The sequence below is a fragment of the Apteryx mantelli genome, chromosome 5 (genome assembly GCF_036417845.1).
Source record: "Apteryx mantelli isolate bAptMan1 chromosome 5, bAptMan1.hap1, whole genome shotgun sequence".
NCBI classification, from domain to species: domain Eukaryota; kingdom Metazoa; phylum Chordata; class Aves; order Apterygiformes; family Apterygidae; genus Apteryx; species Apteryx mantelli.
Genome location: NC_089982.1, coordinates 42,788,356 through 42,815,169, shown reverse-complemented (window position 1 = coordinate 42,815,169; position 26,814 = coordinate 42,788,356). Strand labels below are relative to the sequence as shown.

General features: G+C 39.8%; 1 protein-coding gene across 3 annotated transcripts; it reads left to right on the top strand.

The window, feature by feature from the left end:
* Positions 1 to 141: 141 nt before the first annotated feature.
* TMEM192 (transmembrane protein 192) lies at positions 142 to 24,905 on the top strand. Of its 3 annotated transcripts, none has more exons than XR_010884389.1 (7): positions 142 to 216; positions 3,528 to 3,674; positions 7,809 to 8,073; positions 10,208 to 10,342; positions 14,907 to 15,009; positions 17,176 to 17,425; positions 24,505 to 24,905. XR_010884389.1 is itself a non-coding variant. In XM_067297877.1 (6 exons), exons 1-6 carry the CDS (start codon positions 175 to 177, stop codon positions 17,297 to 17,299), a joined length of 816 nt encoding a protein of 271 aa, XP_067153978.1. In that variant the 5' UTR covers positions 142 to 174; the 3' UTR covers positions 17,300 to 18,973. The 3 variants fall into 3 exon arrangements, 1 of the variants encoding a protein (XP_067153978.1); XR_010884390.1 differs by lacking the exon at positions 24,505 to 24,905 and adding an exon at positions 20,531 to 21,876; XM_067297877.1 differs by lacking the exon at positions 24,505 to 24,905 and having other exon boundaries at positions 17,176 to 18,973.
* Positions 24,906 to 26,814: the final 1,909 nt, after the last annotated feature.

Genomic DNA, 26,814 nt, shown 5'->3' with positions numbered 1-26,814 from the left:
GGCGGCGGCCGCACGGCCCCGCCCCCGGGCCGCCCAGGCCCAATAGCGGCCGGGGCGACCATGGCGGGGCGGGGAGACGCGGCCTGCGTCTGGCGCGGGCGGGCGGCTGCCGCGGGCAGGCGGCGGCGGGCGCCGATTAAATCCAGCCGGGGAGGCGGGGGAAGGGGCGCGGAGATGGCGGCGGCAGGGGCCAGGCGGCAGCGGGACCTGGACAACGTGAGCGCGGGCCGGCGGCGGCGGGAGCGGGGCCGCGCGTCCGGGCGCGGCGCGCCGGGCCGGGCCGGGCCGCGGCGGGCGCTGCCCCCGCCTGGGCCGAGGGGTTGGCGGGGGGCCTCCTCCGGCCGCCTCCTGCCGCCGCCTCCTCGGCGGCAGGAGGGCCCGGCGGCCGGGGGCTCCGGGCTCTGCGCTTCTCGCCATCCCTCCGCCCCTGCGGGCCGCGTTGTGCCGCGTTACGCGCCCCAGCCTCTCTTCCCCTGCCCAGAGGCGGCGGGAAGCGCCGCTGACCGAAACTTCTCTGGCGCTGCCGCCTGCGCCGAGCCGCCCGGTGCTCGAGCTGCCGCATCTGCCTCCCCCCGGCACCCCCGCGGGCACCGGGCGCGGGGCAGGCCCGGGGGCGGGCGGGGGCCGCGGCCTGCCGAGCCGGCCGCCCTCCGGCATCGGTTGGGCCTCCGAAACACTGGGGCCTTGCGTAAAATACCCCGTGTAACTGCCTTTTTTTGTTTGTTTGTTTTGGTTTTTTTGCCCCCCCCCCCAGTTGAAAATATTGACCTAAATCCTTGTGTAGCTTTGGTTTCTTTATGTGTGGTGTCGTCCCCCCCCCCCCAGCATATTCTGTAAGTGCAAGCTCTGGCTTGCACGCTGGCACGGCCCCGACGTTTTTTTGGGTTGTTCCGGGGTTTTTCCGCCCAGCGGGAAGGCTGTGCAGGTGGCCGTGGCACGGCCCGTGCTGAGCAGCGGGCCGGAGGCAGCAGCTCAGAGCCTTAACCTGCCTGTGGTGACAGTGGTGACTAGCAGAGTGCCCCCCCCCATCACCACTCTTTTTTTTTAATATGTTCTGATTGTTTTGGCTTTTAATAGCAGCTGTTATAGCTCATTCTGATTAATTGAAGTCTGAATTTGATCTAATTAGGATGCTTATTAGATTTTCTTAATGTCAGATTAATTGTGTTATCACCGTTGTGTCTCATGCTTTTATTCCCTTCCTCCCCACGCTGCCTGTAATATCTATTCCGGGAGGTTATATTGTTCAGGGTTTCCTAATGTGAGCTGTATTTCACGATGCGGAGGTGAATCATAGGCTCTCACAGTAAGCAGTGGAGTCAAACATCTGATGAAGCTCTGTATACAAAGGAATAAATTAGGTCATCATTGAATTCTACAACCAATCACATATTCCCATGATACAAAGGATATTGTCCTGACTAAAGAAGATCATTGTCTTGGTGGGAGGCGTAAGGCATTCCCTCTGTGCATTAGGGAGGGAAGAGTCGAGATGTCTTGGTTACTGGAGATGTCTTGGTTACTGGCACGTCAGTCCCGCACACTCACTTCCAGACCTTAAAGTTACACCTGGCCTCCAAAAAGGAGGGATGAAGGTCAGAGGCTGTACCAATAGCACAAACAGTCCAATAGCATCTGTAGATCTTCAGGTCTACAGTAAAAGGTCATCTTATCAGGCAGGCATTTTAGGAAGGGTTGTTTACAGTTGAAGGCAAGCCTAATCAGAAGGTTGAAAGCAATCAAATAGGTGAGGAGACTATGTTCAGTCTTCTGTGTCTGGGCGAGTGTGGCGTTCACAGTACTCAAGTAAAACAACACTGGCTGAAATAACTATTGATGAGTAGTTCCTTCCTTGTAGGCAACTGTATGTAGGTGAAATAAGACTGGGGAGCCAATAGATATCTGCACTGTTGTGGTTAATATGAAGTATAAAACTAGTTCTAGTTCCAAAACCTCTGTCCCTCTGTCTTCTTCCTGTACTAGTGTCTTGAAGAATGAAATACTTCATTTCTCTTTAGCTTTACCCTGCTTTCTATCATGGCGATGAGGAGTCCTCAGTTTAAAAACGATAAATATCCCAGTGGACTATGGCATATTTCTTTGAGTAGCCAGGACTCTGGAGTGGTATTGGGCCAGCTGTTTTGTTATCTTGGCTTTGATTTCCCCCATCCATAGGAGTGGGAGGGCTTGCAGCAAAAACCAAGTGTTTGTAGTGTTTCCCAGATGGTCAGTTTGTGATTTCTGCTGATCATCCCTGGAAACCCCTTTGACAATGCTCTCATCAGCAGGGATTTCTCCACTCTGTGTGCTTTATTCTCGGCTGTGGCTGGTATCTTTCCAGAGGAGAGCAGTCAAAACTTGATCAGGGATCTGGAGCATTGCTGCTTATCTTTCAAAGCAAACAAGCTATATAGCATGAAAAGTAACAGGAGACAAGCTTGAGGTCTGAGTTACCAGCAAGCATGTTATTCATTCAGAATGGCAGTGTACGTTCACCTTCAGGTTTATCAGACTGCTGTATTCTAGTCTGGAAGCGGCAAAGATACAGGCCACTGGGGCAAGTTTCTTGTCTGTGAGGAAAGGAATTCCCTCCACCCGTGCTTATTTTTAGTCTGTATTTTTAAAAAACAGTAGAAGTTACTTTGTGAAACATGCATAATGAAAACATCTGAGGTGAATGTGAAGTCAAAAAAGGCCCCTGATACTTGGCACCAACCTGACAATAAGGGCTACGTGTCCTCTGGTGAAAGCAGAGGATATTTTGACCAGTACCTGGGAGCATCCCCCTGCCACTGCACTGCCTCTTCACTCTTGCCTGGATTCAGTTTGAACCAGCTGACATCTATTGAAGAAATATTCCTACAGGCATTTTGATATGCTAGTAGTATCAGCAATTGAATCATTTGAAACTGAAATTATATGTGCTGCTGGTACGCTGCAGCTGTCTATGTTATCTCTTGTAACTTAATTTTGACAAAAGCAAGAATAATAAGGATTTTTGCAGTACCTATATGAAATATGAGAGAATTTAATTATCAATGTTTCTGCCTTCTCATGTAGGCATACTAGTACCTCATGCCCTATCAAAGGCTCCAGAGAAGTTCCTCATGGAGATCTTGTCTATATCTGTGGTCATCAGGCACTGCTTTAAGTGACAACCAAATGCAAGTTTACTGTTTGGGGCTGTCTTTTTCACTCATCTTCTTCATCTTATGAAGAGCCCCTGTAGTAAAGTCTTATGAAAAACTCAATAAGCATATGCTAACTAAAGTTCCTGAAGACTCATTGCAATGCTAGGTAGTAGATTAGTGTCAGATTCCTGAGTGATTATTACATAAAAATGTGTTGAGAAACAGTTTGCCTACAACTTAGGGAGCATGTCTCCCAAGGTGTTAACGTAGTTCTTTCCCCAAAGCTGAAGTTGCTAACAGGATGTTGCTGAAACTTTGTACCTTACTTGATAAGCTTACCTGTGATTACTTTCCCCCCCCCTTTCCTTTTTCCTTCCTTCCCTCCCCCGGCTTCAGGGTTCCTTGGAAATAACACAGAGTTTAGAAGATGATCCTCTACTTGATGCACCGCTTATTTCGTCTCGTGCATTGCATTCCCAGCTGAGGCCAAGATTTCGTGCTATCCCAGCAGTCCTGCTTGCCAATTTTCTGTTGTTCATACATGTAAGTGTAAAACATGATTTCCTCATGAAAATTTACTGCCCTTCTTGAATTCTTGCTGTTCATGTGGACAGTAATCTCCTGAGATGTGAATACACTGTTCTTGCAAACCAAGCAAAGCCTCGCTCTCCAGTGAATTCTGATAACGTATGTGCTATATGATACTCACTAAGTTTTCCTTCTGATTTGTTTGTTGGTGCTAACATACTGTGAGACACCTTAATAGAAAGTCCTCTAAAATGTAGTCCTTTTAAAAGTATGTTTCCATTAGCGTAAAATAATATTACTGCAATAGCAGTGCTTAGACTAGATGTCTAAGATCATGTTGACCCTATGCCTTGTTGAGACTGAACTTAATTTCACAGGGTATTGAGGTATTTCTTCTCATTGTAACTAAACAAGTCAAGCTGGACTTCCTCCAGGGTGTGTGTTTGTGGTGTGTGTTTGTGGGTTGTTGTTGTTTTGTTTTGTTTTTTGTTTGTTTGTTTGTTTTTAATGGTAGTGGATGGAGAGATAAAGGAATCTGTATGTTATTTCCTGCTCTGACTGACATTTGGGGCTTAAGGAGGAAGAGCCCAGAAAGAGTAAATTTCGCAGATCTTGTATGTAACAGTATGTAGGACTTGTGAGGGCTGCTAGACAGAACTAGAGTTTCCTGTCTAGTAGTGAGCTTATACTTGATAAGCTGGAGATGTTTATTGTTGCTAGTGCACATGTGGAAACCAAACTTGGAAAAGGAAGGGTGAAGAGCTCTAACAAAACCAAACTGAAATGGTACTTGCATAGTGGCATAATTGCTCCTAATACAGACCTGAAGATAGTGTGTATATAAAGCCAGAGAGTGCACAAGATATATAGGTATATAGCACTAGTAGAATTGGAGATTTGTCTGATCTTAAACAAAAAACCTTATGTTCAGTGTTCCCAAAAGCTTCGACTCTGCTAGAACTTCACAAATATGTCCTGACCTCTAAGCCATCTCTTTAGGCAGCTGCATAAAACCTTTCAAACAAAAAGCTCTGGCCTTATAATTTTAGAAGTAAATGTTTTGTGAGCTTCTCAGTAATTTCAAGAGAAGACCCTCTGTGTCTGTCAGGCAGACCTAGATAAGACTTTTACTGCAATTTTGCTGAACAGGTTGCAGAGATCCTTAATGGAAACTGGGTATCCAGCTTTACTCTCTTCACCAACCAGAACAACATTTTGTTGCCATCCTTTTAGGATGGTGCTTGAGGTCTGCATTATGAAAGTAGACACCTGCATTGATGATAGAGCAGTAAATGTTTTTCCACCTAGCCTTGAGACCTTTATTATATGCTGTTGTAACTGATGTAGCCAAATGTCAGTCACCCAGATCCTAGAATACTGCTGCCTCTTCTGTTCCCATCATTTTCCCCTCTCCTGCAAATGGAGAGAAGCATGAGGAGGTGAAGATGGAGAAAACTACCAAGACCTGTCAACACACATTTTTCCAGGTTAAGTCTCGCTGCTGTTGCTGAACTTGCTGCAGTAGCCGGTCAGTCCTTGGATCGAAACACAGAAGTATCATTTCTGTTGGTGAAATGCAGCAGTACAATTGTGATATGAAATAGTGCTGTCTCTTTCTGAAAAGAAGCATTTTCAAGGATGGGGAAAGCAAGCTTATTGGATTTCCTTCCCTTCTACTTCTGCAAACGTACACAAACCTTGTGGAACATGGAGACATCAGGTTAGCTTCCGATGCATAGCCCACCAAAGTGGCAAGTATCCTGGAGATGTTATAAGGAATAAGTGTAATGTGGGACTGTGTAATGCACCTCTAAAATACTTTGTGTGCAACTTGAAGCATTTCTTCTCCTCCTTCATGTGACAAGGTATGGGGTTAGGCAGCAAATAGCTCTTCCAGTGCAGTTGCCTAGTTAAGTTCAATTCTCGAGTATGTGGGTGAGGTATGGGGCTGTATGGTGGGAGCTGGATTTTTTTTATTATTATTATTTTTTCTTTTTTTTTTTAAGTGGCTCTTCTTTTGCCAAGCCTTGCTTCTGTGAAGGCTCCTGTGTAGGAGACTGCAGAGCAATGTAAAATGTACAAGCCAGAAATAATTTCTTTATATTAACTCCCTCTTTTCCCAATCCCCCCTTCATATAGACGTACATAAAACCTAACCTCTTAAATTTTGCTCTTCATAAGAATAAATAGTTTTTTGTATATAAATTCCCTGTATTGGGGTGAAGTGCCTGTTGTTGGACTATCCAAAAATGTAAACAAATCATCTGTAATACATCATTTTTACTGACAGCTATCTGTTTCCTTTTGCATATATTGTTATAGTAGATTAATACAGCTGCCATGCTAGGCTATTCCAGCTTGCAAGAGTTAAATATAGCCATCTTCTGCACTGAAATACACTTCTAACACCTGCAGGAGTCAAACTGGGTCTGTTACTGTATTAAGATGGCAAACCTAACACTGAAGTGACCAAATAAAATAAGGGTTAGTTGGATCATCCTCAGCTCTTTCAGAGAAGTAGATGGTAAAATAATTTAAATGAGTGTTTTGCTGGCAAACTCCTTATTTCACTTAATCTGTCCACTTCTCCCATACCCAAGATGACTTGGGGTTTAAACTTGTGTTTGAAGTGGTGGTCTTAGGGATAATACAGAGGTCCAATTCTCTTCTCCTCCCCGCCCTCCCAGCCTTCTCTCCTGGTACTGATGACCGTGCAGGTTACTTCCCCCCCACCCCCTGTTACTGCCTAAATTCATTTGCAACCCAAGTAAGCTAAGAGCAGTTTGTATCAGGAGTAACTGAGTGCTTCTGAAAAGCTGGTTTCTGTGAACAAAGCTGCTTGAGAAATGACAAAAATATGAAAAATGAGTTGAGGGGACAAGTTTATTAAATAACCATAGAGTTAAGTCAGTATAGCTGAACTGTTGAATAAAGATAGGAAAAGAGAATAAGATGTTTTTTCCATCTTCAGCTCTGTTTGTTTCTATTAATCATGAGGTGTAGAATATTGTGGGTTGTGGGTTTGTTTTTGTTTTTTTTAAGCCAGGTGTTTGTATATAGGGAGATTAGAGCTTTGTAGACTTTATGCAAATGCATTTTTGTTGTATATAGAAATGCTCCATTTACTTCTAGTGGTGGGCTTGTCTTGTTTTTTTAGTTCAGTTTGAAAATACACCTATTGTGTATAGTGAACCAGAATGAGAAAGTACCATATTTTTCTTCCATTCACTGAATGAAAATTGTAGGGATAATATCTTATGAGAAAACATTCTGTAAGGATTTAAAGAAAAAAACCTGTGTATGTACATATACCCTGGGTAACCCACAGCAAGAGTCTGTCTTCTAGCTGGCTAAAAGATTGCTGATGCTGCTGTTCACTGCTGATGCTCAAAGTTTGGAGAAAAGCCTAGAAGACAGGAAAAGTTCTGGCAGAATGTCACTAGTCTTGAAGGACAAGCATATGATCTGACTGAGTTCTGAGCAAAATGTAAAAACCTGGTATATTAAATATATTAATGAATGATTATCAACTGAGGCAGGTGCCCATCTAGTGTTAGTGATTCACTTTAAGTCAGTATGATGTCATTTCACTTGTTTTAATATCATGACCTGGAGGTTATTGCTAATGAATTTAATAAAGGGTGATTATCCCTTATGAAATGTACAACTCTTATCTAGAGAAAAGAATGCAAACCATATGGTCTTACCGAATAGTCTAAAAAGATGTTATTTATTTATTTACACTCTCCAAAAAGTTCTCATTAAAGCAAAAAGACATAATAAAAGGTGTCCAGAAATAAGATGAACTCACTCTGAAGGTGAGACTCAGGTAAAAGTGAAACTGCTGTGGAAAAAGTACTGAGAAGAGTGATTCTCATCTCTGTCCAGCTGGACACTGTTTGCACTCCTGAAAGATAATGTTATTACTCATAAATTTCATTAATGGACATGTGACTGAAATGACATGTGGCTGTGGTAAGAGGGTCTAATGTTTATAAATATCTCAACTTTAATAAAATCAATTTGGAAAGTAAAGTGTAATAACTAGATTACAGAAGCCTATCTCTTTTTTTAAGTTAAGTGTATGTGTTTTGGGGTTTTTGTTTGTTTTTGTTAAACAATTTTCCTGTCTCTTCTTTTCTCTTACAGGTTGCTTTTGTTGTTCTAGCGTTTTTAGCAGCTATGTTTTGTTCTTATCCCAATCCAAATCAGGACAAGTGCCCTGGAAACTATACTCATCCACTTAAAGTGCAGACTGTCATAATCATTGCAAAAGTAATTTTATGGATTCTGCATGTCTTTTTTGAACGATACATCCATCACCACCACAGTAAAGTCAGAAGCAGAGGTTACTTCTCAATCTATCGATCAACAAGACATCTAAAAAGGCTTCCACTGGTGATACACTCTACAGGTGAAATGAGCTGTTGTTTACCTATGTGTCTGGGGGGGGTTCCTTCTCTTGTAAAGCTTTGAATTCTGTAATGATAAAAGCACTGACTGAACAGTTGATCATATCTTTTATGAACTTCTAAAATTCTACCTGCAAACTTATTTACAAATGCTATTTATTTTAGTCTGATGGACCTCCTGACTGACTTTTCTGGACTGCTAGATATATGTTGTAAAGAACTCTTCTTAGTAGCATGTCCACAAGTGTGAGGTAGAATTTAGTCACTAGCAGTTTCCAACCACAAAATGTTCAGCCAGCAAGATCTGTTTGCTTGATGATAGTCTTGATCTGCATACTTGCTTGTCTAGTTGGATATGTGGCAAGACCACTAATCCTTCCAAGAAGTGTACTGCCTGATTTATAGCATGAACCCTCTTCATTCCTCATGCTCAGCATTTTCAGTAAAAAACAGACGAATTGCCTATTGCTCAGCAGCTGTCTGCAACTAGCAAAGTGAATAAATCTCTAACCATAAGGTGAGCTAAGTGGCATTCAGCTCAAACTCTGCCTGTCTCCTTCTGTTTTCTATGGACAGTGTGATGTGTGGTGGTGTTCTAACTCTGTATATTCTGTGCTTGCACTGGCCAGTAAAAGCTGAAAGAAGTGTTTCAACACGTAGCTGCTGTCGCTTTTCTAAAAGAAACTACTTCAACAGATCTAAAACTTGTCTAAGTTGAGGAGGGTTTTCACATAGGAATGTCAGGATACAAAGGAAGCATGGTGGCTTTTGCACTATTTTTTGCCTCTTATAATCACCACCTCCCTACTGTAAACCTTCTGAATAACTGGAGTAAATTTTTTTTTTTTTCCCACCAGCCTTGGTGGGTTACATGGTCTTACTTTGTATAAAACCCTAGCTTGCTTCCCACCCAATCACTAAAAGACCATCTAGTCAACCTGATTGTGCAAAACTTCAGGTTATGGCCACTAGGTAGAGCTCTGAAGATAAAGATGTTTCTTAGGTGCAGTGACAAGATCAGTCTACAGCTTTTGGGAGAGAGTAAAAGGCTTGTTTCTGCCTATTGCAGTAAAGTCTGGAATATTTAACTCAGCCCTGCATTCTGTCTTGGATGTAGTCTATTTCTCCACACCAAACTGTGGCCACATGTAAATGTTCAGATGCAGTAAGTTTGATGCAAATCTAATTCAGAAGGCAATGAGCTCCATTACTATGAACTCCTGCCACACTAATAATTCCTGCAGATATGCTTCCATCCTGACAGTTCAGTTGCCTAACACAGTATGAAGGAGAACTGTATAATCCCCTAACTACTTTTATGGTCTTAATACATGTAGTGCTTTATTAGACTGGCTGTAAAAAAACTTTAACAGAAAAGAAAAGAACATTTCACGTGCTGTGTCAGAAGTATGCTGTGGAGAGAGGGTATCTAAAGAATTTGGAACACTTGATTGCAGCCCACAGAACTTCTTAAGCAAGAATATTAGATAGATAACTCTAGACCTTTTGAGATATAGATCTTATTCTCCATGATTAATTGTGCTCATTTCAGTTTAACTTTCAGTAACTTGTAAGTGCTATAGTAAAACTAGGCAACTGGAAGCCTATGCAAGTTATCTCCTTGTGAAAGGAAGGTGGTTGTTTTTGTCTTTTTGGTTTGTTTAATGTTAGTCTCATTTAAATACACTCAAATTCACCACTTGTAGGGAGATACCCTCCTACTCTGAATTATGACTGAAATGATGTCCTAAGAATTTTAAAAAATTAAACTACCCACACCAGTTTTTTTTTTGGGGGGGGGGAATGGCAGCAGCAACAAGGCAAGAAACAGTTTAAGGCCATGCATGTTTTATATTAGGTATTTCTAGTCCATTCCCTTCACATCTCCTTAAGTCGGAAAGATCCATAAGAAAACCTGCAATTTTGTACTATTAAACACTGAAATGGAATCTCATTTTACAACCAGCAGCTGTGAACTGGCATCACCTGCATTAAAGACATTAACCAAAGTGGCAAGTATGGGATGAGCTGGAAAAGTATTATTGAAATATTTCAGATACTGGGGATGAGAGAGTGGTAAGTTATTTTCAACAGTTAATAAGACTGTTACACCTGAAAAATGTATTTGTCTTCTAGGAAATGCAGCTCTGCTTTTGATCCTGTCAGCCCAGCATTCCTTTCCTGATCACAGCAAAGTGTACCTGTATCTTATCCTGGGAGTCCTGGGCCTGGAGCTGATCAGTTCACTGACATGCTTAGTGATTTACACAGGTGAGAGTGGCAGTTCTTGCCTCAATGAGCAAGATGTGCAGTAATAGCTCACAGAGTATGGCACAGTACTTGGGGTACCCCAAGACATTTAACTGCAAGTATAATACAGAATGACTCTGTGGCTGTAGAAGGAGAGCTAAGGCTAGCCTGAACAAAGGGGAAGGCTGTCAGACTTGATTTGGTCTCTAACTGTTGCCAGATAAAGCTTTGTTATCTCAAAGCTGCTGATCCAGTGAAGTGGTGAGAAATGCAGAATTGTTGCAAAGTATCCTGTGATGCTGTGCTTTTTCTTTTTTCTTTTTTTTTTTTTTTTTTTTGGTAGTTTGTTGTGAAGCAGCAAGAGCTGGCTTTATCAGAACTGCTTCTGGGATTTAGATGTGGAACTTGAGCTTATAGTGTGATGTGCCTCTGTCTCCAAACCTTTAAATCTCTTCTTTTTTTGTTTCCCTACTCCCACCTCAAAAGATCAAGATCCTCTTTGTCACTATAATGGAGCAATCCTCTTTAAAGAATTTTTAAACTTTTTTTTTAAGAATCTGTGCTAACACTAAAATAAGATATTGCCTCATAAAATTGTGATATATTATTTTGTACTGTCACTGTTGTCTTGTAAGGTTATCTGCTGATGGTTTGGTGTAACTTATCAAGACTTGTTAAATCTTTCTGTTAAATCATTGCTGTAGTATCTAAAATACCAATTAATAAGTGTTTGAACCAAATAGTTCTCTCTAATCTCATCTTAAAAACTACTTGGGTTTATGTCTTGCATGAACTTGAATGCAAATAACTTAACTGAGCTGAAAAAACACTGAAGAGGTACGAGACAGTAAAAATGCAGTTATGTCTCTTGTTCCAAGAGACCTAGAGGCGCTCAATGTTACATCTGCATCTAAGTGATATGGAGTTCTGATCCTGAGTTAGATGCTTCATGTTCCCTCTTCTGAGATGCTGCTTTCTGGTTATTTATAGCTACAAACAAGGGGATGGTGACAGCCTAGCTAAATAGGCTCAGTAGCACTGGTTTCTCTGGTGAAAGAACAGATGGGCAAAACTTAATAGCTGGCTCCTGACTTATAATCAAACAGGAGGAGGATGGAAATGCCTCATTCAGTACTGCATGGAGCTTAAAACTTAAGCAAGAGCCACTTCTATGCTAGTCAGTGTTTATCCTGAAACCATAAAAGAAGTCCTAGATTACTGATAATTAATCTCGGATGCCTTTCCTTTTGGAAAGGAAAACTTTGGTGCGACCTTACTAATGTAATGGCATGCTAAGAAATATTGCTAAGTGAATTGGTCATCTTGGAGGTAAAAGCTAGTCTTGACTCTCCTGTAACAATATTGAAATCAAAATACACCAGGAAATAAGATCCCAGCTCTAACCTACATTCTGCACCTATAACTGTGCAAAGGCCTGAATCCTATAGGCTTGTCGGGTATTCCCTTGATTAGACCAGTGTTGCCCAAGTAGACTAACTGTCCTTCAGAGTTATGGAGACTGATGAGAAGGCATAAGCATAGCAGTTCTAGAGAATTAATCCAAGAGTGACAGAAATCATTCTTTCCTAACATAGGCATACTTACTTTCCTGGGAAACAGAAAAATAGAGGTAAGTTACAAAGCTATAACAGGAGTTCAGGAATTCCAGTGAAGCATTATTTCTTACCCTGAAGCCCGAAAAGAGAAGTACATTTGAGCCCTGTAGCTCAAAAGGAGAAGTACATTGTTTATCTTTTTATCTTGGTTAAGAAACACAACTTCCACAACTGGAAGGAAGTTGGCCTCTGTAGTAAGGTCTGAGCCTGGGCTTCCATAAGAGCTGCCAAACTACCTTCCTGCATACCTGTCACCAAAAAATCTTGCTTCCTAGCTTGTATTACCCTGGTTCCAGTACTCATCAAATGGCTCCATTAACCAGCTTATACTAGAAAGTTGTGGGATGTTTTGTTTCCCAGATGGATGAGCTGAAGGAGGCTTGAGAAAGGGGTCCAGTGAGTGCTGGAACAAAGGCGGGACAGAGTTGCAGTGCTAGGAAGGAGCAAGGCTTTCCCTTCTGGCAACAGTGTGTTGCCTTGCTTCCTCAGCAGCCCTAAAACCACAGTCCAAGCCTCCTTCTCTAAACCTTGATGTGCAAAGACAGAGTTAATTTTAATGGAATTTAGCACTTGCCTCAAGATCAGAGTGATCTCTAATCTCCCTAGATTGCCTTTTCCAATCTTGTTTTCCATCCCAATACATGTTGAAGTAAAGCTAAGAGACTGCCTGCATGTCTGTATTTTGTGTGTAGTGGTGGTTTAAGTGTCTTTACATTAAGCTAAAGCTGTTCTGAGGCAAAACAAATGTATTTGGTCAGTTTTGAAAATAGCATGGGAGCCTGTGGTTAATAGTGGCCATCAGATTTTTCCGTAAGACAGAGCAGACGGTGACTGGAAACATTAAGCCTCCTTAGTTGGATACTCTAAGGGGAGCCGTTTACTCACCGTTTGAGTGCCCCTCTCCAAGGAAAGCACTTAGTAGATATCACTTGCTGTTGAGATAATGTCAGCTCATGTAGCTCTGCAACTAAAGGAGCAACACTTGGTGGGAGGGGAGGAGGTCTAGGCTCACTTTACACTAGAAACTAATGATGACAAACCTCTCCCTTGTGTTAGTTTGTTTACCCTGAAAGCTTTTGGGGACGGTAGTGTCAGTGTTCATACATGCTGTTTCTCCCCTGTGGAACAATTAATTCTAAACTATTAGAGTGAGATGTAAATACTTATCTATAGCAGGTTTATGTACCTGATTTCATTTTGTTTAAGTAGTACTATATTTAGTGCCTCACAAATGAAAGTGGAGGGAAATTCTAGGGTTTTCTTTTTGCTTATTGGAGCATTTTGTGAATTGTGTGATGTATAATATCTTGTGAAGTACAGCTGTCCTTAATCTCCAATCAGCAATATATATAAAATATATATCAGGAAAAATATATATATTTGCTGATATATGTATATTGAATGATATATATTGAAATCTACATGGAATTGTTCTGAATGACCTATAGTAGGCTTGACATTTACCTCACTTGAAAGATTTATATATGTGCATGGACCAAAGTATGATATAGAGAGCTCTAAATGTCAGTTTAATATGTTAAGTTCATTGATAGGATAGGGGGTCAAGCTTTCAAAGGTTTACTAAATATATGTATTTAATGGCTTTTTCCTACATACTTTTAATATTACTTGAATAGAAGACTGACATTCCCACAAACAAAGCATGTTGGAAATTCCTCATCTATTCCTCCGTGGCTTTTTGTAGAGGAATACCATCACAGAAATAACTAACCTTTGAGCTTAACTTGTAGCTAACCTCTGGAGGGCCTTGCATTGTTTTATCAGGGTGGCCTGTAATAAACCCTATCACATTATTGACTTGTAAGGACAGTATTTCTCTGCATTTATGTGGATTTCTCACAGAGCCAGACTGTCATGTTTTTAGTAGTGTTAAATGCATTTCTTCACAAGCACCCCGACTACAGAGACCAGAATGTGCATTCTGGATCTCTCCAGTATACTCCCTTTGTTATTCAGTATCTGATATGGAATAGCTTCAGATGTTTTCAGCTTCCATCCAGAAATAATGCAGAGGGTACCTGCAGCTTCTCCCCATTCCATGTCTGTTAAATTTAGTTTTAAACCTTATTCATGGATACCCAGGAATGACTTCCATCTTTGGTAGCCAACTGTGTGAGGTGGAGGCTGACCACAAAGAGCCTCTTTGGTCTGAAAACCTCATGGCTTGCTGTAGAAAGTCTGTTCTAGTTTTAGAGCAGGCAGACAAGCTGCTGCTTCATAGCAGATAGTCTAGTTAAAACAGTATTAATCAAAGTGTTTAAACCAGAAGTTCTAACCTAGATACTAGTATCAACCTTTACAACTTTTTTTTTTTTTTTTGCATGTTGCTTAGTTATGGCCTGAAATCAGAGACTGAATCTCCATTCCATCTCACAGAATCACAGAATGGCTGTGGCTGGAAGGGACCTTTAGAGATCAGCTAGTCCAACCCCCCCTTCTCAAGCAGGATCACCTAGAGGAGGTTACCCAGGACCCTGTCTGGACAGCTTTAGAAAACTTCCAAGGATGAAGACTCCACAACCTCTCTGGGCCACCTGTGCCAGTGCTCAGTCACCCTCACAGTAAAAAAGCTGTTCACTGCTCAAAGGCAACTAAAATTTCTTCCTCCCTTAGATGACAGACTAAACTTTGACTGCAGATGTTAAGCAGTATTTTCAAGCTTCCCCATTCAGATCTTCACTTGTGGTGTTCTGAGCATCAGGACAGAAAGGAAAACATACTTTCTAACTTAACAAAGCCAATTCAGAGATGAGTGGAGACTTGATTCTACTTTTTCTTTCCACCCTTCCCACTCCCCAGATTCCCTTATTGCCTTTCTGTCACCTATTCTGAGGCAAGCTCATGTTAATCTGTTACGGGGTTTTGTTTTTAACTTGGAGCCTGGTGATAAAGCTTTAATTTTTTTGTTGTTGTTGCTTTTCCAATTACTTTATGAAACTTCATTGCAGTGAAAATAAGCAACTTCAATCGTGCAAAGCCAAGACCTGATATAATTGAAGAAGAAAAGATGTATGCTTACCCCAGTCACATTACCTCAGAAACAGGATTCAGGTGAGATCTTCTGTATTAATTTTCTCATGTGTGCAAGTCTAGTCAACCATGGTATGCAGGTAATGATGACTAAAGTAACTGCATTAATTTCTGTACAGACTTATGTACAGTCTTAAATCTGTCAGCCAAAATAGAGGTGGGGATACTAGTTCTTAAGGAAATTATGCATTAAAGCTGCTATTTTACATGCACAAATGAGAAGTAACGAAGTTTTATGCTTCCTACGTAGTATGGCAATTTGTTATGATACAGAAATCTTCAAACAGAAGGACAAATGATTTGACCATTTGTGGCTGGTTACATGAATCTTTAATGTGCTATAAATAACTGTGCTTACTCTGTTTTAGTTGACTTTATATGGGAGTTTGAGGAGAGATACTGGTGTGTTGCACTGTTACTTAAAGTATGCCTACAGAAGCCTAGCTTCTTCAACCAGTTCTTTCAAGGGAATGTATTGTCGCATATTGATAGATGAAGAAGACAGCTTTGCAGCTTTGTTCTGTGCCAGCAGTTCAACATGTGATTCTAGCAAGGGATTTGGAGTATGTTTCCAGTTTGGGAAAGAATTTTAAAGGTGGATGTGACTTTTAAGAGGAAAGGAAGCTGTGAATGAGACAAAGTTTTCCAACATTAATCTTGCAAGCACTGAGGCTTGCTGCTTGTTTGTTTTCCTTTGTTTTCCTTTGGTCAAGCAGTCAGAAGGTACACAGCGTCCAGTTGCTGAAATGAGTCTGGTATGGCTAAACAAAAAACAATCACAAAACTAATTTAGATTTCTATATAAGAATATATTTCCAAATTTTCTAGTACAGCGTGACTTGCTTCTGTATGTCTTAGTAAAACAAGTTCAACTGCTGAAGTCTAGAGATGACTAATACTTCAGTACTTCCCCAGGTGTCACAAATGCAACATACACATGGGTTCATGGAACTTGGAAGTAGAAGTCCAGGATACAGGAAGGCTTTAGAGTTGTCTTGATTGTCTTGATACAATGTCTGACTTCCATCTTGATATAAACACTGGTGAATGCATGGGGGACCTCATTCCTTCCTCATTCACCTTCTCCCCTGAGAAACCCTCAAATGCCTAGAGAACAATTCTGCAACAATGTGGAGACTGGCTGAGGAAAAGAGACTGATCTTTTGATTAAAAAGGGTGCAAACTTCCTGTGAGAACTGATTGCAAAACAGTTATTTTAATTCAGGTCTATACAACTCTGACTCCTCCTTTCCCTAGAGATTTAAGGTCTATTGAAAAGTGAATCCTGTCAGCCCTGCAGTTGACCCTGGTTCTAAGAATGTTTTTTGAATCTCATGACCTCTGCAATCTAAGCTACTGATTATGAGCTCTTCTGGTGCTTGAAGTTGGTAGTGTAACTTACTGGTTAAGGCTGCAAACTTTTTATTTACAAGACTTTTTTTTCTTTTCAGTTTAGCAACAGTAGTGTTTTTTTAATTGAACCTAAGTGTGAGGGTTGTTTTTTTTTAACTCAGCTTTACTTAATGCTAGTGTCACTAACCCAGTTTAATGGGAACATGTATGAAAGCTGAAGATATTCTAAGCTGAGACTGAGCTGTATGTGAGTCTGCAAAGGAGTGGAGGTCTGAAATATCACAAATGTTAGGTGCTGATGCTGTTAAAGTATTGTGACAGTATCACTATCAATAAATGTTACTGTAGGCTAATTGCTATCTGCTACTGAAGAAATTGCTGTCTTAAACTGCTTATGATGTCTGTAGCCAAATAAAAATGTTACATCTGCTTAAAAGAAGCTTGCTAATATAATCAGAAAAGGTGTCATGGGTTTCTTGCTTGGTATGATACTAGCATGTAGTCTGGCTTACTCTGTTTTACAAACTTAATGTCAGCACACCCATACTACAATAATTCTTCTGTAACTGTCTAGCAGAAAATATCTAGCTATTACTTATGAAATATGGCACAAAGTTAGCCAACCCTTTTTCTTTTCCTGCCCCCTCATGCAAGATTCAGGTTAAACATGTAAGTATTGTAGGCTGCCTCCTCCCTGAAAAGTCATCAAGATCAACAAAAGCAAAACTGAAGGAAGCGAGTTGTCAAAGTCAGTAATTAGCTCTGATCTTTCATATGTTACAAGGCTTCCATCTTTTATTTAATAACCATATTCACTTTCTTGTTTTTTTCAAGGGAAAATTCAAGTTTAGAAGAGATAGTTGAGAAGCAAGGAGATGTAATCGAGTATCTTCAGCGACACAATGCACTGCTTAGCAAGAGACTATTGGCACTAACGTCACAGCAAATCAAAACTTAAAATCATTTGGAAAACTGCTGCTGCAGCTCAAGAGGAAACATAAAGCAACCCAAGTTGTACAGATGACTCTACTTCATGAGATGACTCATCTTTCACATTTTGAAGTAGAAGTCTGTTAAGCTGGAAGTGAGTTCTGCATATACTGTAAACATGTTACAACTAGACATATTCTGGCACTACCCCATTCCCATCCCCCAGTCATCAATTCTGAAAAGATATTCTGGAGGTTCTGGAGTTTTGAGGATTTTTAATTCCTAATAGGTTAAAGTTGGACCTGAGGTAATGGTTTAACTTTCTTCAGTTGTTGCTATTATTTAGCACTGTTGTAACCTTTAAGCTTCAAACTACCAAAATATTTTATATTTCTAGAACACAAAATGTTTTCTAGAAAATCAAGTTTTGCAGAGGATGTCTTCTCAGTTGAAGTTTCCACTGGCTGAAGCTGAGACTAGGTGTGTTCTATCACTGAGTCTTGTTGCTTCCAGTTATTAGCAGTGGTGTACCTCAGTAATCCTATACGAAGTAGATACTTGGTTTCTAGATCTGTCTTGTTTTCTCCTTTGTCAAGAAAATGAATGAAACTGTAGCTGATGCCAGTGGGGAAATTTGACACACAGTTTATGACTTTTTTAAAAGCACTGGGTGCACTAGAATGCCACATCTCACCTCTGAATGTGTGGTAGGTAACAATGTCATGATAAGCAATTTGAGCAGCTGTTCAGAATTCTGGCTTTAAAACTCCTAAAAGGGATCTCCAGGGCTGTTGACATTCCTGTTGCTAGAATTTGGTATTAGTTAATACTAAACAGGACTCCTACTTTGCATATTGAATTAACTTGAGGCAACAATGTTTAGAAACTCTTTTTATTAAACTGACCAACTCATGTTGAACAGGTTTGAACTCCTAGGATTGTGCAGTATGAAGTTAGATCCTGTTAAAGATGCTATCACAATTACGCACATGCTGGCTCTATACTTTGTGACTCTTCAAAAATGTCAGCATCCTGATTCAAAAGCTAAAATATGTACACAGGTGACAAAAACTCTAGCAGGAGACAGAACTGAAAAATTGTTTCTCAAACTTCTAGAACACCTTACACTTCAGGGATTTATTGGGAAGGCTAGTCTTTCGGCTTGAACCTTGCTGTCTTGGATAGCAATAGCATGTGCCTGCCCACCCGTTCTCCTTCACTGGTAAAAGAACCATTCTGTTCTCAGTACTACTTTGTCTACCAATGTAGACCAAGCCAATATCTCTGTAGAGATACTGGATGATCACTCTTCAAAACAAGAAGAAGGCTCAAATGAGGAGTGGTCTTGTAGGAATATAGAAAAATCAAAAGAAATGACTCCATTCTATTTTGATCCTGGGACATATCTTTAGAAATCAGTTGTTTACCTGTTTAGTGTGTAACAAACACATGATTTGTCTGGTTTGAAGGAAAACAATGGATTTTGGAGACTTTGCTGCTATTCAACACTAAACTCTGTTCCCCTCTAAATGTTGTTTCTTGAAAATGCAGCCAGGATTTTATTATAAACTTGAGGGATACAAATATTTTTGGTTTTAGAACTCAGGTTTTGGTGTGATTGTGAATATCAATTTATATAATTTCTATGAAAAGCATACATGTGACTGTGAAGTTTACGCACAATAAATGCAACTAAGGAAGAGCGTGAATTCTATCATTACTAAGATCCTATTTTCAATACCCTAGAACATTCATCTATGAAGAGTTACAGGTTGCCAAGCCAAACAGCATTTTAACTTTAAGCTCTTACAGAATCACACAGAATGGTTGAGGTTGGAAGGCACCTCTGGAGATCATCTAGTCCAACCCCCATGCTTAAGCAGGGTAAATGAACTGAAGGCTGGGATGACTGAACTTGCTTACTATGATATAACTTCTCAGTTAAATCTTCTTCTTGAGGGGAAGGCTGTAAATGGGATGGCAAGAGTTCTCAGGAAAGTTGGAACTTTAGACCAGTAAGCCTGACATGCTTACCAATCAGATGAGTAACGGTCATTCTAAAAAGTAGAATTGGGGGACATGCAAGTCAGCATAACTTTTTAAAGGGAAATTCTGCTTTATGGAACTCAACAAGTTCTATGAGGAAAGTAATAAGCTTTTTGCTGAGAGAGGTCTGACTGATAGTCTGCTTCGATTTCCAAAACTAAAACTTCAATAAAGTTCCTTAAAGAAAGTAAGCAGCTTTAGGGTTAGAGGAAAGGTGCTATCATGGATAAATAGTGGGTTACAGATGGGAAAGAGGCAATAAGAAGCAGAAGATGAGAAGTACAATTCTGCAGGATTCTGTGTTCAGCCCCAGGCTATTCAACTTAGTGGCAAAAGACTGGGAAAGGATGAACAGTGAGGCTTGCAGATGTTACTGAATTACTGAGCTTAGTACAGATGAGAGGTTGCCACTTAAAAATACTAGAAGGTTGTTAGAAGACTGGTTGATAAAATGACAGATGAAATTAAATATTAATACAAGTGTGCATTGGAGGTGGGACAAAAAAGCTGAATTTTATATAAGAAGTGATGGGATCTGGGCTTACTGTTAACTCTTCCTGTTACTGCTGAAAGAGTAGTGTTGTGTGGTTTTTTTGTTTGTTTTGTTTTGTTTTTGTTTTTTGTAATTGATGTTTTCATGAAATCTGTCAGTTCAATGCTTGGTAGTTGTCAAAAAAAATTAACAGCAGATACATTAATGTATGCCTGTGTTGTAATAATATGCACAGTTGTAGGTCCCCAACCCAAAAATGATACAGTAAAACTAGAAGAGGCTTATAGGTATTCCAAAAAACATTGAAGGTATGACATCACACCTTCTGTGTGACGAATGCTGAAGTAAAATAGGAGGACTGAAATTTGACAAACTGCAAATTGCATATAAAAGATGAGTCCAGACTGACTGCTCCCTAGACCTCCCAGTGCACGAGGCAGGAGTCACTGAGTGATGCCAGCAGGTTCAGCAAAAGAAAGGGGGGAGGGGGAGGGGAAGAAAAGCTTCCTCACTCGTGGAACTCCTGGCCACAAAATGTTTAAAGGTGGAAAATCTGCATCATTTCTGAGGCAACTGAACGAGTTCATAGAACACCTTTAAGAACAATAGATCCCAAGATACTGTCTCTGAATTAGGAGTATTATGGATAGGATATTATGATACGGTGAAAGAATGGGATTACGCTGAAGAAGTTTCAGTGCCTTTTTTGCCTCTTCCTAGACCACAGCTGGGGACAGGATGATGGAGTAAATGGACTTTTGAGCTGAATAGTGCACAGTTCTGTATGGTGTGGATCCAGGTGAAGAAAACTGTTCCAAATGGTAGTCTGTGCAAACTTTCCATTATTCTGAAGTCTTAACAGAAATGGTAGAGTGCCTGGCTGATAAGATTAGCCAAAAAACATGCTGTGATCAGACAACACAAGTCTGTTTGCTGGCTTATAGAGCCCACTGTAATTTGCAGAATGACATCTGTATTCATGTTTTCATTAATGCGCTTGGTGTTCCTGATAATGTCCTTGGAAACAAGTCATTTTTGGTAGAATTTCAGTTTCGAGGAACCAGTTGCTAAACTCTTGGTGTTCTTCAAGCTCAGTAGTTGCCATTACTTACACACACACACGCGCGCACACACACACACACTCTTTTGTAGTTATGGCAAGGTTAGCTTTTGAAAATAAGCTCATTTTGAAGCTCATTGTTTCTAATGTCTCTTTCATGGATAAGTGTCTTTCTAGCATACTTCTGGCCATTTTTCCTGCCACTCTTGGAACTAGGTTGCATAGTGTAGAATAACCTGACTGTATTTTGAGGGAATCAGTCCTACTGATGATTTCTCCTTCAAGACTGATTAAGAGGAAAAATGCAGATTAACTGGCAGTATCCTTTTCTCCTGTGAGCTGTACGTACAACCACAGGGAGGCTGCAGCTGGAAAGCAAGGTGCAGCTCCCCTGTGCTGCCCTAGGCAAACCAATGATGAAAGGCAGGCAACAACCACCCAGCATTTTTTCTAGATTTATTGTAGCTCCATTGTGTCTCCTTTTGCCGCCTGTATCTTTAAGCTTCTGAAAAAAACCGCACTTTCCGCACTCGCAGTGCTCAGTACTTGCTCCCTGCTTTACCGCGGAGCCGCCGCCGCCGCTGCCCCGCCAGGTGCGCTGTGACGTCAGGGGGCGCCCCGTGACGTGGCTCATGGGCGCGCTGCATGCTGGGCGTTGTAGTCCCGCCCGGGGGGGGGGATGCGGGGGGCGGCGGCGCCGTCCCGGTGCTCTTGCCGGCTGGAAAGGCGCTGCCCCGCGCCTGGCTCAGAGGATCCCGGTGGCTTGCAACAGCGCAGCAAGAACATAACCAAAAAGAATTAACGTTTCTTAATATGTGACAGCTCTATATGAAAAAAATATATCATGTGTTTTATCTTTATTTCTTGTTATTCAGTTTCTACCCTGCTAGCTTTTGGTTTCTGTAGAAAAAAATGTGTATGTTTTTCAGGTTTGGAAAGATCTTGGACCACCAAGCCAAACATAAAAGATTTAGGGCTGCCCCAAAATGTTCAGATTGGGGGGGGGGGGAGGTTAACTTTTTTTTTTTTGATTAAACTACTGCAATGTGCTAAACACTTTGTACACTTTGTATGCATTCAAGAAAAGACATTTTGGTAATCTCTTGTGTATGGCACATTGTATGTAGAGGAAAAATTCCCAGTTGATACTTGTGTTCTGTTACTGAATAGTTTGTAGTGGAAATTATTTTTCTGTTTAAACACGTCTAGTATTTCACCTCACAAAGGATATCACTGACTGGAAAGTACATTGACCAAATGTTCATGTTTTAAGCTTCTGTGTGAATATACAGGTAAGCAGGCTTACCCTGTAGGTCATATTTAATCTAAAAGTAATGCCAAAGAGGAAAGGCACTTGGGTAGCAAACAACCTTGAGGTAACACGAGACATAAAAAAGCATCATGAGCACTGGAATTAAGCTTTTAAGCATTATTACTAATAAAAACTTATGTGGCAATGTTCCTACTGTTGGAGTTTTTTCCCCACTTGGCAAAAATAGTTTGCAGCTGATCACTAGCAACAAAGATAAAGGCCCTCTACAGCTCTAAGAGCTTGGTATGCTAATTATACCTGCCTGATGGTACTCAAACAGCTGAAATTTACTTACCACACTAATTCCTGCCCTGATCAGTGTTGATATAAATCTTATGTGACCCTTAACAAAATTTGGCTTTGTGTATATAGATAGGTATTTATAGCATATGCATGTGGCATAAGGGAAGTATTTCCAGTCTTTATTCTTCTATAATTTCCTTTTTTCCATACTGGAAGGGGAAGAGGTGAATTGTTTATTATCCTTTGGGAACATACTAATCTGCTGTTTCTCACCACAGCCTTACATTTACCTCCATTTCCTGTTGACCTGCTATTGTATCATTTTGTACTTCATTCTAAACAGCTAATGTAATTTAAAGACTTAATGAAATGGAGTTTCAAACAAGATTTAAAATTACCTCACGTAAACTCATTCTTTTCTTGTAGATAGTTATTCCATACTTCAAAAACTGATGTTTTGGGTTTCAGAGTTTGAGGTTTGAATGTACCTTTGGATACCACCATTCTGAATTTAACAGACTACTTGTATTTGTACAAACCTCCTTTAAACATACATCCATACATGCACAAGGAGAATTCAGTCAATGCTGCTGTTGTAGCACTGCAGCCAAATGCTTTATGTTTATAAGTGTAATCACACTTTCTCTTGCAAACCTTTTTACCAAATGAAGCTTAGGTTATGCCAATTGCACAAATCGAGTGAAGAGAGTAACTTCAAACCTAGTCAAGGGTAAGTCCTGCTCAACTGAAAATCAGGACCTTTGAAGTCCTCCTCCTGCTGAAGTTAAATGACAGCACAATACTGTGCTGTGGTAGCAGCAATAGGCACTTAATTCAGCTGTGTAAGATTTTAACACTTCTAACACAAGTTTTTACATTGTATTCAACCTCTAAAGGGACAAGTTAGCAGACATCTTAGCTTCTTACTGCTTCAAATAGGACTACCTCCTTTGCTGCCAAAGTTGTTTCCTTGTCCTAAAATAAGGAAAGGTGATTTTCTTTAATTTGTAAGAACATTCTGTTTTCAAGGCCTAACCTAGTCTGAGTTAATTAAAAATCAGGCTTATTTTAGCCATGAAGACAATGCATAGAGCATCCTAGTGTAATCCTATTGATATCGTGATGCCATGTTAGAGCATGCTGTGATTGTACCAACGAGTAGTTTTAAAATAAGTTATTATATGGATTTTATCAGAATTAGTTTGATATTTTTAGAAAGGTAGAAAGTGTGAGGAAAATAGTTATTCATGTAAACATACATGTGTCAGAAACTGAGCAATAACTTTTACACATTGATCCCATGTGAATTTACAAGGAAATTAGACCAATTTTCCATTTTCTTTGGATACATAGCCCTTGACATCTGAAGAATGTAAAATTTAAACAGTGTACAAAGTTTATTTAAAATGAGACATTGAAATGTTATTTGAAGTGCATACTATTTTTTACAAAATATACAACCAACTAGCAAGTTTATAAACATATCTATCAAAGATCACAATCAATGTCTTTTACAAAGATTTTATGGTATCAACATTACTGAAAAAGAAGAAAGACATTCAAGATAATTTTGTAGAGACTGACAACTTCTGCTTCCTAGGACATTTCAGTACTTCTTGTTTTATTTTTCCATCTGCAAAGGAACATGCATATATAGCTCTCTGATAGGTAATTTAGGTTTTTCTTATTTTAGCAAAGCTAATTGAATAATTATGGTTATATAAAATAACCAGTGCCACACTGAACCCATATATTCATTCATAAGACATAACTGTTAAAGTTGCTTACTCTTCACCCTTCTTGCTTTTCCATACTCTTTGCCTTTACTTCTAAATAGAAAGATAGCCATGAATAGACATGAAAGGTAAGTTATAATGATAAAAATAGTTGCAATTTTAGTAGTACTATAGTATGGCTCTAGCTTTGAAAAACTGCTTTTTTCAAAACTCTGGGCATTTACCCGGATGAATTTTTGTTGCTGTATTGACAAGTTTAACCATTTTTCCATGGTACTGATGATTTTCCAAAGCTTGAGAACAGGGTCATGTTAAATTTCCATTTTTTTCTTTTCCTATACAGAGAACTCCTGTGAAGTTCTTCCAGTAGGAATATGGCAAGGTTTTGCATGGACACCTGCACTGATTAGAATATTTCAGTTATCCAGTTTTCTTGAATGCTGTTCTTTCACTTTCTTGTTAGAAATTATGTGTTGGGAGACAGAATAACTAATCCTCACACATCTTTACACAGTCCCCTCTATTTAGAAAAATCTTGCTATTTCAAGACTCGTGCAGTGCCTTAAAAATCTGGATGTGAGTTATTTTCAGGTTTGTTTTTAGTTTCTGTTAATGGGAGTTTGGCTACAATGTTTTGCCTTATCATATGTAGCAGGTTTGTAATTTCTGCTGATATAAAAAGGAGCTGTTAAAAGTATGTTTTTAAAAACAAGAAGTAAAATAAAAACTTTAAGTATTCTTGACCTCCAAGGCTGTAAAGAATGCCGTGTTTTCTGTTTGAAGTTCTCTTTCATTGTAACCCCAACACTGGGGTTGACCAGACAAAGGTTTCTTTTCAATGGTCTATTTTTATGCTCTATGTGTAATATTGTAGCTGGTATTTTAAGAAAACTACTATTAAGCAAATATCTGTATTACTGAATTTCCAAATATATTTTAGTTGTCTGGTTTGACAGCCCAGTTTAAGAAAACAAATGTTAGGCTCTGCAGTAACAGCTCATTAGACAGGAGGATGGGCTTGACCTTAAGGCCTGACTGGGGAGATCTGAGTTATCAGTTTTGCACTAGGCTTTGCATGACCCTTGGCTAATCTCTTATCTCTCTGTGCCTCAATTCTCTATCTATAGAGTGAGGGATAATAATACTGCCTTTGCTTTCTTATACTGTAAGCTCTTCCGTGTGGGAACTCTTACTACACATGAAGCCAGTATGATCGTTAGTGTGGTGCTGACTTTGGTACTATTACAGTAAAACCTTCTATGTTACTATTAAGGTAAATCCATAGAAATGTAATGTTAGGTATTAAAAACATATATTAATATATGAAAGTATAAACTAAAAATGGACTTTTACAGTTCTGTGCTGGAGTTTGACATTGTTTCACACTAAATACTTCCCCTACACGCAGCCTGAATTAAATACAGTCAATGACATGTACAATTTCTCTCAGTCTGAACAGTACAGACCATTAAGAATCTGCATGGACAGATCTTTCTTAATGCCACTAGATACCCATTTCAGGTGCTTGATGCTTCATTTAATCTTTAACTTTTACTGGCCATTATGAAATTCAAAGAATTTATACTGAATGTTTTAACCAGATAAGTTTCATGTACATCTTCCCCATCCCCACCCTTGTTCTCCCTCCCTCCACTTCTAGTCATGGGCCTTTGTTCCAAGTCTTTCAGAATGTGATATTCAAGACTGTTGAAAACTTTCTTTTCAGATGGACAGCTTCAATACAGGACTGTTGTATTTGTATCAGGTCAGCTGTTGTTGACCCAAACCTAGATTTATGACTAATTTCTCTGTCAGTGTAATTGTTGCAGCTTCTCATTCAAAACATGAAAAGCTCATTATGAATTTGCTGGGGAGAAAAAAAAAAGAAATAGCCATTAGTGAGAGATTTAGTAATCTAATGTCTTATAGAAGATGGAATATATTATTTCCAAAATACATGGTTGAAATTGGAGAAAGTTTTTCTTAATTGGGGAAACTGAAAAGGTTTTTTAAAAAAAAAAAAGGCACCAAAAGCAAGAAGGCCTCTAACATTAGATTTTCTTCCAGTTTTCTGTCATTTTTGCCTATGTAACTGATTAAAAAATCAAGTTCAATTGTTTCTCATTTCAAATGTTGTTGCAAAAAAGAGAGGCTATTATGTTCATCCCAGTTTCCAACCACCTGTTGAAATTCAGGATTAAGGGTCCATCCTATTTGCATCTGCAAATAGCTTTATCCATATGTACAACTGCATTGACAATCAATGAGATTACTCACATGAGTTGAGTTACCCAGGCATGTAAATATTTGCTGAATTAGGACCTAAAACTGGAAGGGAATGTAAATGTAGATGGTAAATCCTACTTAAGATAAAGGGCTGAGCACCCACAGTGCTAAATGAAGCTAACAGAGTTGGTTCAGGTGCCTGTCACCCCTCCTCCCCCATTCAAGCTTTATAGATTTCTTAATAGCTTTATGAGGCAGAATTATCTTTAACTACATGCCTATAAAATATATTATGAATTAATAAGTATACTGTTTTGCTTCATCAGTGACCTTTGTTACAAGAAATCAGCACCCCACAGGAAAGGAGATAACTTTAAGGATAGGTTTTAGCTTGATATTCTGTACAGAAAATAATTCCAGTGTAAGT